Here is a 15,435-nt window from a genome sequence, read left to right on the forward strand (position 1 = left end):
GCAGGGTGTGTAGATTCTGGTGGTATTTAGACCCCCATCATCCGTTGCTCCTGATTGGTTACCCTATAAGGTTTCAGCTATTTTACCTTGTTTTCAATCGAATTCCAGTTCTTTCCTAGAGGGAAGATTCGTGTTCGTTAACATTCTTTTCCTCTAGTTTTATTTCAATGGCTTCCCTTACCAGGCAGTTCCTAAAGCCTTTGGCTCGGCAAAATAATTCTGTGCCGAAGTCAATCCTATGGCCATTGCAAACGCACTAGATCCTTTTTCAATTCATGTATGCTTTCTGAACAAAATCACCAAAGGCCAATTAAATAACCCATTAGCAGTAAACTGTACCTCATCGTAAGATTTGATCAGCGTGTCTAGGGTCCTCTCACCATTTTGTCCTTCGATCATGCTGTGTCGTATCTAAAAGATAGAAAAATAATAAATTTGCACCTACCCAGTTCCATGCAAACTGCTTTACAGCACTACATCATGTAGTGCTCAATGGAGCCATTTCCAAAGCTAATTTACTTCCAAATCCACGAGGCAAGGAATCAAAAGCAGTGAGTAGCAGTGTTAAAGTGGAGAGCAGTCTACTTCTAGCTTAACACTAAATAGCATAATGATGAATCGGTAAGAATATTGTCATGAATTAGAGATATTATAGATGATCATAACAGATAAGTAGTAGGAGGAAAAAAATCTGTGCATGATTAATTAAAGGGAGGCAGCATGATGTTTTATCAATAGTAAGTATTAGCAAAGCATATCCTAACACTCTGGTTAGTCCAGTTGAAAACTTCAGCTTGCACTTTCTTACAGCCACTGGTTTCTCAGGGAATAAGCCGTACTTCCCCTGGATTTGCAAACTCAAAACATCTTAATGACTATTAAGAAGTACTGAGTGAATGTCAACACATCTGGGCTTTTGCTCTGTGATTGAACTTGCTACTAAAGCCAAAGCAGTTCTAGATCATCACATCTGGTCCTCCAGTCTGCATCTAACAAATATTTAGGGGAGATAAAAGTTGTATAAATCTGCTTAATGATTAGGTAAGAGTCTTATTCACATTTTGTTTTATTTAACACATCTGCAACTAAGCTTCATGCTGAGATCCTAGGATGTGCTGGGACACATCATCAGTGATGTAACCTGGGGTCGCCGGGTGTTTCGGGTCTTTCAGTATCAAGGCACTCTCACCCAGGTGACCAAGCCAGGTTTGATCAGGCCCCAGCAGCACTGGTTCACGGGCCATATGTATTGATCCATAGCCATCTGCAGGATCACTCAGCAGCCTCTGTGATGGTCCTGGTGGCTCATTTCTTTGCAGCCTCCGTAATGCCAAGGAGAGAGTAGGTTCTGCCAGCAAAACTGCTACACCTCACCTCTACCAGCTTGCATTCATTTTAGTATGAGTAAAAAAATTTGGAAGGAATACATAATTGTAATTTTTTTTAAAGTAAAGAATAATGCATCACAACTAAATGAAACAATCTCAACACCCATAGTATCCAGGGAGTTCCACATATCCATTAGCGGTATTTGACCAGCCACTGCAGTTTACTAATCGGATCTACTGAGTGGTTAGCCCTGGGGTTTATGACTCTTGGTTGCTGAAGGTTTGCCAGGCATGGTCTGTTCATAATTACACAGACAAGTTGTCACATTCAATAAGAAGCCTGCAAAGATTCTTCAAGTAAACGCAATACCTGCACGACACAAAGGGCCAATAAAACAGAGGAGATTTGCATCTGAATCTGTTCATATATTCGGTGTATGTAAAGTGAATCCAGACTTCACAGAGTTGAAATGCTTTGACGTACCACTCTCGGTAGCTACTGGACATTCAAGATCATCTTACCTCAACCTTAATTTCATTCTCCAGTTCAGCATCTAGAAAATCCAAAGTGACCGGCTCCTGAGATTTGGGATTCTGAACCGAAAGAAATAATCATCAGAAAATAAGTGGTAAATACAAGTTGACACCAAGTTCAACATTTGAGCCTGAACCAGTAAAGCACAGATATATTTTTCTTTTCTTTCTTAATAAGGATGTGCAATAAAAGGTTAACAGCTGATACAACTAAGAAATATCTAGGAAAATATTTTTCCATGTAATATTAAGTTTGACTTTTGTTATAATATATATATAAGATTATTTTTTTTCTTCTAAGATAATTCTTTTGGTATAGATGGCTGCTGATTACAGATTAAACTTTGACCCATGTTAACACCCATAGGCATTATGCTATCACAACTAATTACTCTGATATTTAACTTTAATGTAACAAATAGTATGAACCATATCAGCAATGCTTATATTTTCTATTCGATGAATTAACTGCTATTACCTAGTGCAATAAGGATAATGTGTTCTCAAAATCAGAAGAGCACAACTTCATTTTATACAACCCAGGCTAAAAGTTTCAATTTGGTAGTCAAATCCGTTGGCAACCATCAATTCCTTATAAAACAATTCTCTGTTATTATCTCATTTTTTTGCAATTTACAGTGATGCTTCAACACATTTTATTGGTATGTTTTATTCAATTTATGATGCATTAAGAGCAAAGCTCAATAAAATTAATCTCTACTAACTATAAGCAACTGTGGAGTCAGGTAATCTATTTTAACTATCCCATTGGGATCGCAGGGAACATTTATGAGACTGGTGGTATCACTTCTTAATGCCAAATGTGCAGTCGGTTTTTAGCAATTTGAGTTGGATTCTACTTTGGAAATCATTTCGTACAGGGGAGTTGTAGGATTACAAGGCACAGCTAATGGCAAACGAATCACAATCAGCAGTGAAGTGTGGATTCAAGTTCCTAAACAGAAGGGCTTTCCACTTTTCAATTGGAACTGTACAATTTATCTGTAGTTGCGTTCTGAATGTTAGAGAAAATTGTTTTTTTTTGTAATCTCAGCTGTCACTCCTGTTCAATGCGACTTCTTGGACATAGAAATTGAAAGGAATTCATTATGAAACTGTCAGAAATGGGAGTATTAAAATAATGAATCAGGTGAGAATATGGATTGAAATGAATGAGGAACCAGTGACGATTTGCTCGCCAACAGGGTGACTCCAACCTGTCCAAATCCAGAGCATGTAAGGCATTTACTAGAGATGTTGGAAACAATAAACCTTAGCACCATCAGTCCTAGCTCAATTATGGAACTCAAGATCCTATCAAATGTTGTGCTTTCATCTCAGTGAACAATAAAAACAAATACATTGTTTACAATGTACCAATTGTGTTTGTGATTCCTATAGCATGAGCAAAACTTATACTAAATATAGCAACTCAAAGTGGATTAGCCGCCAGTGCAGCCTTTATCTGTGGATCAAGGAGCCTTTTCTTGGTTCTGCCCAATGCACCAATGTTCTGGTTGGTTTCTGCAGAGAACCTACAGGCCGCAATTCCACAGAATAGTTTCACCTGATATAACTAAGGAGGTATGGGCTTTGTACATGTCACTGTACAGATTGCCCTCATTGAAAAAAACTAATGACACAGAATGAAATGACAGCAGTTCCATGCACAAAAGACTCCATGACATTACCAACCATGCAGCATGCATCAAGGTACGATCCAGTAAGCAGGTCATGTCACATTCCGATACACGTATTCATGGAGGGAAGAAAAGCTGAAAGTCAGAAGCAATTAAAAAACAGCAACAAAATAAAAATGATGAATTACAGAGGAAGAGACTGGCCATTTTATGATGCCTATTTGAAACAACCAGATTGGCTTATTTTGGCCAGGTACAATAAGTCAGATCAAATTATTTTATTAGATAGTGTTCAATAGCAATTGTAAATAATGAGGTAAATTTTCTTGGTTATTGCCAGTACTTCCTAAAAGAACTTCTGAAACATAAGAACCCATTTTAAGTGTTAGATGCCACTGCATTTCTCACTGTGCTCCTGGACTCTACATTAAAGAGAAATTGCCTCTCTGACCCCAAACCAGTTACACATGGCATTGGATTGGTCTTTCATTTAAATCGGGGTTCTTGACCTGTGAAGGTAATTTTACTTACCTTATGATCTATTTTCTGTATTTCAGTTATTTTATACCAAATGTTTAATGTGTTTTTATGAACATTTTTTAACTTCTGCAACAAATCTGAAGACACCACGGTCACTTTGCACTACAATGGACAATAATTGTGTTCTTTCTTGTAAAAATTGTGCATAATTTATGCTTAAGTTTTGTTTTCCTTGTGAATATTTTGCATCAGATGCTGTGTACCTGTGATGCTGCAGCAAGGAGATTTATGTATTTATGCCTATGAAAACAAACATGACTTCAACATAAATTTTGTCACTCAAGGTTAATCTTGGGAGTTGGAATCTTGAACACACTCAGGGAAACTGGACCTCAAATGACAAGGAATTAGAACTAAAACTGAACATGGAAATTCACAAGGGTTAAAACTTACCGTTGGCCACAAGCTTTGGCTGGGAGCAAAAGTGTTGGCTACAAGTTTTATTCACTTTTGCACGAACAGCCTCTCAACTCGGGAATGAGACCAAACATCAGGGAATGATCGTAGGCCTCGGTTAACACTTGAACTCATTCACCACTTGCATTTGGAAATTAACTCAACCACAGATTGCAGTTTTTTAAAATTAATTTGAGATTCTGAATTTAGCAAACTCATTAGTGAGAGCCTGCAGTCATTATCAGCAACGTAATATGGATTCCTCAGTCTCTTCCACTGTATTTCAATTAATCAACGAGAATTTACCAAAAATGTACCAACAGGCAGCAAGCTAACAGCGCATTTCCCAAAACACACCCATGCAAGTACTTCAAAGAAACACCTACAGAAAGCCTAAAAAGGTAGCAAACATCAAACACAAGCTAAATCAACAGAAAAGTTATCACTCTAAATGAAATGATGGAAATTATTTTGGTAAACTGTATTTAAATTCCACTTGTCCTTTAGTCTTTTAAACTAACTCGCGCTGAATGTCATGCAAATACTTTGGAGTGGAGATGAAAATGACATTCTGATGAATATCTGACTGAGAAATAGTTACAACAGACCCAAAAATTGCTAACTTTTCACAGCTGCATGTCTTATAGTTGAAAGGTATTAGCATGGGAATTAAGCTTGGAAATCCAGCCAGAAAAGACAGTGTACAAAACCCTTAATGCTGTTCGATATACAGAAGAAATATTGTTATTTGAACACCAATGGAACTAATTTTAAATAGACAATCCATATATCCTGTAACTTATTTAAGAATATTTCAAATGAAAGATCGTTTTGCAGACAACTATTAAGGATGAGCGAGTTGGTTTAGTCGAGTTTTCCGAACTTAAATCTGGTTTAAATTATCTTGTTGATCACTGTAAAATCTCTGTGAATTTCCCATTGTTGTCAGCCAAATTCTATCATATGTCACTAGTATGCTTTTAACAAATTACATCCATGGGCAAGAGGTCATCTTCAGTTGGTGGTGCCTCAGGAGGTACCATCCAGGAGATATTCTCACTCATTACTACAATCGAGGAGGCTGAAGACCCACACTCAATGATTGCTTCCCCTCCCCCCGTCAGATTTTTGAACTGTCCTCAAACCTATGAGCACTACCTTATCATTTTTCTAAGTTATATATGTTTGCGTCTTTGCACCGTACTGTTACCGCAAAATGCTAAATTTCACATCATTTTAGACTGTGGTCACAAATCTGAATCTGATTCCGTGTGGTCATGAGGCAGCACATTGTGAAAGGTTCTGTTTTACAGTTTCCACACAAGAGACATGTTACTAGGCTAAAGGGGATTTAAGCAATGCAGTTTATGCACACGCCCACAGGCAAATTGAGGGCACAGCCTACAAATTGTTTTTTCAGTAAAATTGGACACACTCTGCATTCCTTCTTGGTAAGAATCAACTCGGCAGAAGCAGGTGAAGTGGGGAATTAAATAAATTAATGTGACAGAGATAAAAACTGGCAATTCATTAATATATTTGACAATATATGTTGATGTTCAGAACCTACTATTTAACTTCTGGATTTTTTGTAATTATACAGCGAGAATTTTTAAAATCCAATATCAGGTTAGTATATAAAGCAGTGTATATGAATGCAACAATTAATTCTTTCAATGACAAATATACTTGTATAACAAACACTGCAATTTTCTTGCTGGTCAGGCAGCATTTCCCAAGAAAACTTCATGCCCAATGACATGCTCTTCAAACATATTTATCAAGATCTGGCCTAAAGCAGAAAATTGCATTACCAAATCTGAATTTATACCCTGGTTATCAGACAATTGAGGAATGCATGCAGTATCTGTGGTAAATAATTGTCAATACTTGTCAAACACTAACCCTTCTATTTTGCTATATCTGCAAACCAGCCACTGTAATTATCAATGTTAAATTCCCTTTTAAACCATTACTATTTCCAGATAGAGCAGCCTGTTCTTTTTTCGGGGGGGAGGGGGTCAAGAAATGTTAGTTCTAAACAGAAAATTGATTAGTTATCATCTAGACAAAGTCATGCTTCAGGATATTTCAGGTAGCAGGCCTGTTGTTAGGCCTTTGCATATAAAGCTTGCCAAGTCTTTTTCCCACAGCCTCAATATTGGCAGCTGTGCAGCATCAATACTATTTCCACTACATTACCTGTGCATTAGGATGTCTTTTTCTTAAATTAACCTTTGGGATCCCTACACCAATTGACTGAAGTAATAAGAAAGGAAAGTGTTTAAGTCAATATATTAACAATTAATAGTAAATGTCTTTTATGGCTAAGATGCAGGTCAGATGTCAGAACAGAATGTCTGAGCATGTCCAAATTTACCCTCTGCAATCACCCCTCCATTCTTCATTACTACAAATATTAATTTGTAGAGTTTGAGTGTGAAACCTAGACTTCTGCACCACTGGAGAATAATCAATATCCATTTCAATATGTTTGCTTTAATATTAAAGATGCAGCTGCATTCCATTCTCTGGAATTAAATTTTAAAATCCTGGCTTGGAAATCAAGTATTTAAAACGTGAAGCTGTCAAGTCGGGAACCACAACCACTCCCCATGAGACGCCCAATTATTATTTCTCAATATTGAGTTAAAGTTACTGACAAGTTCCTCATATATGCTGCATTCAAGACAAATATTTACTCTTGTTCCAATGTAAATCTGTTATTTTCTGCTTAATTGCTAGGAAGTAGATACAGATTCCTTTGGCTGGAGAGCCCTGAAATATACTGAGATGAGAAAGAACTTCTTCACCCAAGTCTGGTGAATCTTGGGAAGACTCTATGCTAATGAGTTGTGGAGACACTGGGGTTGAAAACATTCAAGACAGAATTGCCAGATATTTGGATATTAAAGAAAGGTGAAGGATGAATGTGGGAACGCCGTGCTGAGGTACAAGGTGGCCTTTGAGTTTATTGAATGGGGGAGTAGGCAAGGGGAGATGTCAATAGTCTACACCCAGCTGTACTCTTATGGTCTTAATCAATGGTCTTATGGTCCTATTTTCAAGTGTTGTGAGCAACTCCCAAGTCAGGTTTATAGCCTCTGCGTTGTGATATTATGAGAAATGTTCAACATCACCTCAGCGAAAAGGGCAGCTCAGTTTTACAGGTAGACGAGAAAAGCAAATATATTAATTATCTTTTAAATCATAAGAAACCAGTGGGAGCTCCTCCTGGTTCAATGGCATGCTTGTGACAATACTTGTACCATGACCAACCTCCCAGCCACTACCTCCGCCAGAACCATTACCTGAAATTTGCTAGAAGCTGTGGGCCATCCTTCTATAAACTGTCAGGAAATACCAAAGAAAGTAGTATTCTTCCCTTGCTATGTTGTTCTAACACAAAGGTTATTCGGGAATTGGATTCCACCGTTGATTGAGATAATTAGGATGAACTCCTAATTGATTGAGGTAAGGCCAATTTATACTTGTGCGTCAAATTGATGCCGTAGGTATGGCGTAGCCGTGTACCCTACACCGTACCCTATGCCGTAGCCTGATGCACACCTCCCCAAAAATGTAACTACATATCGTGGCAACGCAGACGGCAACAACTTTGATTGGTCCGCTTGGTAGCATCGCATTTCCTCCTACGCTGCAATAGCTTCCCACTGGGTGACTGAAGGGCAGGGAAGGAACTCTGGCTGCAATGCTTTCCGTAAAGCTTTACAGACCTCCAAAATTATGGAGGACCCTGTGCTTGACGTCAGTTTGTAGCTAGCTGCTACAACTTGTTGACTTCCACCTGAAGCTAACACTCAAATGGTGATTGCCAGTCTCTGAGTATACTGTGCATATACTGATGCGAAATAAATGGTTGGAGACGATGAACCAAACCGTCAAATTCTACCTCCCGACATCTGAAAATATTTGAAATGCATTTCCCCATCCATGTCTCTCAGTGGCCGGACAAGCACAGAAAATTACCCTCCTTTAGTTTCAGTCGCCATTGTTTGAAGTTTGAGTTTCTTCGTGTTGAGTTTCAACATGAAGAAATTCAACACAGTGGCATAGAAACCCCATGGCCAACTAGCGTTTTGGCGGTGAATTGCAAAGCGACGCAGACACACCAACGCACAAGTATACGTGCTCACAACGGCGTAGCCCACTTGCGTAGGCTACAGTGTAAGCTGGTATGCACAAGTATAAATCAGCGTGTAGTTGGGCGTCACGGTAGTGCAGCAGATAGCGTGATGCTACTTCAGCTCGAGGTGAAGGAATTCAGTCCTACCATCCTTTGTAAGGAGTTTGTACATCCTCCCCAGAGAATGCTTGGGTTTTCCCTGAGTGCTCCCGTTTCCTCCCACAGTCCAAAGGCATACTGTGTAGGTTAACTGGTCATTGTAAATTGTCCAGTGATTAGGCTAGGGTTAAATCGTGGTTGCTGGGGGCACAGTTCAAAGGTCCAGGGAGCTTATTCCGCACTGTATCTCTAAATAAACAAACTCCTGATTGTCCTCAAAGAAAGTCACTTGATGCATTTTACTAGGAAAGGCTAGCTCAATGGAGGGAAATATTGGGTACTCTTCAATTAAATTCCACCTCAATTCAGAACTGAAAAGGGAAGGTATTAAACAAAGTGAATAGAAAAATATTTAAAGCCATTATTAAAATTAATAAGTTTGAACTAGACAAGTGAATAAAGAAAAAAAATCAAGAGATCAGCATTCTGGAGTGACTGAATTATTAGTTCGTAGTTCTGGACCATAAACCGCCCTTTACATTAAATGGCATGCCAGATACATATTGATTGCAAAATTCCCACTATCTTCAATAAACTAATGTCAATACAACCACAGCCAACTATATATCTGTGGCATTCAATATGTCTATTTTCAAATCCTAATGAAAAATATCAATGCTGTTTGGTTACTTAAGAATTAAACGGGTTCGAGCAAAGTTGTCTTGTCAGGTTCAAATTCAGAGGAAAATGGGCATTTGAAAAATAAACAAATGACTTAATGTAACACACATAAAAGTTGCTGGTGAATGCAGCAGGCCAGGCAGCATCTCTAGGAAGAGGTACAGTCAACGTTTCAGGCCGAGAACCTTCGTCAGGACTAACTGAAGGAAGAGCTAGTAAGAGATTTGAAAGTGGGAGGGGGAGGGGGAGATCCAAAATGATAGGAGAAGACAGGAGGGGGAGGGATGGAGCCAAGAGCTGGACAGGTGATTGGCAAAAGGGATATGAGAGGATCATGGGACAGGAGGCCCAGGGAGAAAGAAAGGGGGAGGGGGGAAGCCCAGAGGATGGGCAAGGGGTATAGTGAGAGGGACAAAGGGAGAAAAAGGAGAGCGAGAGAAAGAATATTTATTTATATATATATATATATAAACGGATGGGGTACGAGGGGGAGGTGGGGCATTAATGGAAGTTAGAGAAGTCAATATTCATGCCATCAGGTTGGAGCTACCCAGACGGAATACAAGGTGTTGTTCCTCCAACTTGAGTGTGGTTCTATCTTGACAGTAGAGGAGGCCGTGGATAGACATATCAGAATGGGAATGGGACGTGGAATTAAAATGTGTGGCCACTGGGAGATCCTGCTTTCTCTGGCAGACAGAGCGTAGGTGTTCAGCGAAACGGCTTAATGTGCCATTGAACTGTTGAAACGTCAGTCTCCATCTATTTCCGGTCCATCACTGGTCCATCTTTTCCCCCATTGTTAGTAATCAAACCCAAACAGAGTTGGCCTCATGTTTATACTCAACTGTTGTGAGGGAGGAGAGTTTATTCGCTCTCATCCATTTGATCTTTCTTTCAAATATTTTCTTAAGTAATGATTAATAGTAACTTTGTCAAGCAATTAATACAAAATATAACCGTAGGGAAAGGTGATTTTCATCCCAGATCACCACTTTGGAGAAAGGTACCTCTTTTCTACTCCTCTTCCTAAACATTAATTCTAATTTCAAGCTAAACAATTTTTCCCGAATTGTGTTACTAATTCTGCCCAGCACCTTTTGCTGCTTCTGTAGAAATAGTGGGGTAATTGCTAGTAACTATGAGCTTTTGTAGTGTATTTGATTCAGGGTTATATTTGTGGAAATGTTCATTTTTACACAGATACATCTAAACCAGGGCATAAACATTTTTTATGCCGTGGACCCCAGGTCAGGAAACCCTGATCAGAATGACAATTAAAAACAAGTTGACCACAGAATGGTCAGACTCACTTTCAAGGACTCTGCATCTCATGTTCTAGACATTTATTGTTTATCTATTTTTTTCCTTTAATACTTTATGTATTTGCACAGCTTGTTGTCTGTTAGACTTTGGTTGTGCGTCCATCCTGCTGGGTGTGGTCTTTCATTGATTCTATTGTTTTTATTTTATTTACTCTGAATGCCTGCAGGAAAATGAATCTCATTGTACTTGGATAAAAAAAATTACTTTGAACTTCGATAACTACAAAATTTTAACACTGAAGCTTCAAAATTTACCTTGTTCTTACTGTTTATTATTGAACAACTAAATTATCAAAATGTACTGTAACATATAAACACACCCACACATCATATGTATATATAGTGCACAATATTCTTTTAGAAACATACAAATCAGGAAAATTAATTCTCTCATTAAAGTTGGAATGTGCACGTAGTTGATTACAACACCGAGAAAATGAACGTTTGGTTTAATTCATCTCCAACACTTACTCTTCCCTCATGCTCCTCTGGTCCATGGTATTCAATATCATCGGCTAAATGCCTTAAATAACAGAACCTAAACCTAGAGGAGCTGGAGTGGAGCACTCCCGACAATTTGATGAGACTGTAGAAGCCATGGATTAAGTAAACACTGTATAAGCTCTTTATAAACCGAAAATATACTTTGTTAGCAGTACATGAACTATTGGCTAATTGTAGGGATTGAAATTTGCCGGGAAAACACAGCTTCAGATTATTGCAACACACATCAAAGTTGCTGGTGAACGCAGCAGGCCAGGCAGCATCTGTAGGAAGAGGTGCAGTCGATGTTTCAGGCCGAGACCCTTCGTCAGGACTAACTGAAGGAAGAGTGAGTAAGGGATTTGAAAGTTGGAGGGGGAGGGGGGATCCAAAATGATAGGAGAAGACAGGAGGGGGAGGGATAGAGCCAAGAGCTGGACAGGTGATAGGCAAAAGGGGATACAAGAGGATCATGGGATAGGAGGTCCGGGAAGAAAGACAAGGGGGATGGGCAAGAGGTATATTCAGAGGGACAGAGGGAGAAAAAGGAGAGTGAGAGAAAGAATGTGTGCATAAAAATGAGTAGCAGATGGGGTACGAGGGGGAGGTGGGGCCTTAGCGGAAGTTAGAGAAGTCGATGTTCATGCCATCAGGTTGGAGGCTACCCAGACGGAATATAAGGTGTTGTTCCTCCAACCTGAGTGTGGCTTCATCTTTACAGTAGAGGAGGCCGTGGATGGACATGTCAGAATGGGAATGGGATGTGGAATTAAAATGTGTGGCCACTGGGAGATCCTGCTTTCTCTGGCGGACAGAACGTAGATGTTCAGCAAAGCGGTCTCCCAGTCTGCGTCGGGTCTCGCCAATATATGAAAGGCCACATCGGGAGCACCGGACGCAGTATATCACCCCAGTCGACTCACAGGTGAAGTGTTGCCTCACCTGGAAGGACTGTTTGGGGCCCTGAATGGTGGTAAGGGAGGAAGTGTAAGGGCATGTGTAGCACTTGTTCCGCTTACACGGATAAGTGCCAGGAGGGAGACAGCTTATCCACTGATGTCTACTATAAGCCTACTGACTCTCACAGCTATCTGGACTATTCCTCTTCTCACCCTGCCTCTTGCAAAAACGCCATCCCCTTCTCGCAATTTCTCCGTCTCCGCCGCATCTGCTCTCAGGATGAGGCTTTTCATTCTAGGACGAGGGAGATGTCTTCCTTTTTTAAAGAAAGGGGCTTCCCTTCCTCCACTATCAACTCTGCTCTTAAACGCATCTCCCCCATTTCACGTACATCTGCTCTCACTCCATCCTCTCGCCACCCCACTAGGAATAGGTTCCCCTGGTCCTCACCTACCACCCCACCAGCCTCCGGGTCCAAAATATTAATCTCCGTAACTTCCGCCACCTCCAACGGGATCCCACCACTAAGCACATTTTTCCCTCCCCCTCTCTCTCCGCATTCCGCAGGGATCGCTCCTTACACAACTCCCTTGTCCATTCGTCCCCCCCATCCTTCCCCACTGATCTCCCTCCTGGCACTTATCCGTGTAAGCGGAACAAGTGCTACACATGCCCTTACACTTCCTCCCTTACCACTATTCAGGGCCCCAAACAGTCCTTCCAGGTGAGGCAACACTTCACCTGTGAGTCGACTGGGGTGATATACTGCGTCCGGTGCTCCCGATGTGGCCTTTTATATGTTGGCGAGACCCGACGCAGACTGGGAGACTGCTTTGCTGAACATCTACGCTCTGTCCGCCAGAGAAAGCAGGATCTCCCAGTGGCCACACATTTTAATTCCACATCCCATTCACATTCTGACATGTCCATCCACGGCCTCCTCTACTGTAAAGATGAAGCCACACTCAGGTTGGAGGAACAACACCTTATATTCCGTCTGGGTAGCCTCCAACCTGATGGCATGAACATCGACTTCTCTAACTTCCGCTAAGGCCCCACCTCCCCCTCGTGCCCCATCTGCTACTCATTTTTATGCACACATTCTTTCTCTCACTCTCCTTTTTCTCCCTCTGTCCCTCTGAATATACCCCTTGCCCATCCCCCTTGTCTTTCTTCCTGGACCTCCTGTCCCATGATCCTCTCGTATCCCCTTTTGCCTATCACCTGTCCAGCTCTTGGCTCTATCCCTCCCCCTCCTGTCTTCTCCTATCATTTTGGATCTCCCCCTCCCCCTCCAACTTTCAAATCTCTTACTCACTCTTCCTTCAGTTAGTCCTGACGAAGGGTCTCAGCCTGAAACGTCGACTGCACCTCTTCCTACAGATGCTGCCTGGCCTGCTGCGTTCACCAGCAACTTTGATGTGTGTTGCTTGAATTTCCAGCATCTGCAGAATTCCTGTTGTTTGCTTCAGATTATTGCAAGTTGAAAGAGCAATTTTAAAAATCCACCATTATTTTTGTTACCAATATTTTCTTTAGTGAATGTTACTTTTTGGCATAACAATCAGTTCATATTGCATTAAGCATATTAATATGGGATAAAACAGCCGTGGTCAGACACTGACACTCATGGAAGTTTTAGGACAAACTGAATTTTATTTTATCCACTCTGTGGGTTCACCTGCTCTTCAAGCTGGAATGCTGATTCCTTCAACCATTCTGAACATGCCAAATAGCACATTTTCAAACATCTTTAATGACTGTAATAACTGCCAGTTAGTTTATTTATTAATTTTTGTGTCAGAAATTACACATCAATTTCTTCCTTTCTCTTTGGGCTGCATTGTTCAGGGTGATTAAGCTTATCTATTAACAGAAGCTTTTGCAGTCCTGAAGCATACCATAGTTCACTGTACATCAATCGCCACTTGTACACACTTCTAAAAGTATAAATATATTCAAAGCATGCGGTATCCTAGCAAAACTATTAGTTTTGATGGTACTGACAGAACAGCTTAGATTAAACGATAAATTTATCTAAATGATATGCAAGTGAACCAAAATTGAACTGCTCATTAATACCTCATATTTCAGATTTAACTTGAATGTTGAATATATAATTGTCTGAGATCTTACAGTTGGAACTATCAGTGTGCGGCGTTATGATACCATGAAACTGGTTGTGAGTGAGAGTATTTCACTACAGAAATCCAAATGCCATTGTCAGTGATGAAGCACTTCCTGCAGGTTGGTGCTACTTCAACATGCCCCAGTGAGAGGGCATATAGCAACCGCCACTGTCAAATAGCCTGAGAAAGGCCTGCTTTGTTACAGAAACTGAGAGGTTTTTTTTTAATACTTTATTTTCAAATTTTTCAAAAAAACAATGAAAGCAACAAGAACATACCAGCTCAGACATGTATAAAAATGAAATAAGCAAAAAAAAAGGGACATAACATTAGAGGGATGCCTATTGTACAAAGTGCTCAAAAATACTAAACATTAAATCTCAAATGAGAGCCGTGAGAAATCAGCTGGGGGAAAATTGCTCATCCGCCCCCGGCCTCGTCCAGGTAGGCAAGAAATGGATCCCAGATAGCCGAAAATTTTTAAATTGAATTGGTTCTCAAGAACCTAAGTTTCTCCATCTGTATGACTGAGATCCTATCAGCCATCCATCTCCGAAAGGAAGGGGGAGAGGGTGATTTCCATTCCCTCAAGATAAGTCTTTTGGCAACAATCGTCCCCAGCATCAGAGACTATTGTATGGCTGCAGGGAAACAAATAGTAGATAGCTAGCAGCCAAATATAGCGAGACCGGCTTCCAAGGGGAAGGATCTTTTATAGGCCTTTGAGTACCAGTCGAATATTTTGGACCAAGATCCAGTCAGTAATGGGCAAAACCAAAAGGTGTGTGACAGCGTGGCTTCCGTCCCTTGGCATCTATCACACATTGGCGAGATAGAAGGGTAAATCCTGTGCAATCTAAGTTTAGAGTAATGGAGACGGTGGACAACTTTAAACTGGATCAGTTGGTGCCTGCTGTTAACAGAGCAAGCCTGTGTCATCGACAAACACTTATCCCAGGCAGCTTCAGATAATTCAATGCCCAACTCCTCTCTCCAGGTGTCTCTAATCTTCACAGTAGATGCTACAGTGCAATTATCAAACAAACCTACAAACTTAGAAATGAGATGCCTGGAGTCAGGAGGGTTCTTTAAAATATCAAAGAACATATGTATCCCTGGAAGGATTTCAAAATTACAAATCTTAGACTGAATGTAGCGTCTAATTTGTAAGTAACGAAAAAAGTGTGAATGAGGCAGCTCAAATTTCTCTTTCAGCAGACTAAATGTTGCAAA

The 15,435-nt window shown here is 40.4% G+C and overlaps 1 protein-coding gene across 5 annotated transcripts in view; it reads right to left on the reverse strand.

Moving 5' to 3' along the window:
* The window catches only part of LOC140186954 (voltage-dependent calcium channel subunit alpha-2/delta-1), a 747,581-nt gene that overhangs the window by 138,320 nt on the left and 593,826 nt on the right, over positions 1-15,435 (reverse strand). For 3 of the 5 annotated variants that reach the window (XM_072241809.1, XM_072241812.1, XM_072241808.1), the window contains 3 exons: positions 6,641-6,697; positions 1,851-1,922; positions 340-411 (listed from right to left, as the gene is read on the reverse strand). In XM_072241809.1, coding sequence (XP_072097910.1) covers positions 340-411; positions 1,851-1,922; positions 6,641-6,697 — 201 coding nt within the window. The remainder of the gene's footprint in view (positions 1-339; positions 412-1,850; positions 1,923-6,640; positions 6,698-15,435) is intronic. The other 2 variants (XM_072241811.1, XM_072241810.1) reach the window with 1 other exon arrangement.

This window comes from Mobula birostris, chromosome 23 (assembly GCF_030028105.1).
Source record: "Mobula birostris isolate sMobBir1 chromosome 23, sMobBir1.hap1, whole genome shotgun sequence".
NCBI lineage: Eukaryota > Metazoa > Chordata > Chondrichthyes > Myliobatiformes > Myliobatidae > Mobula > Mobula birostris.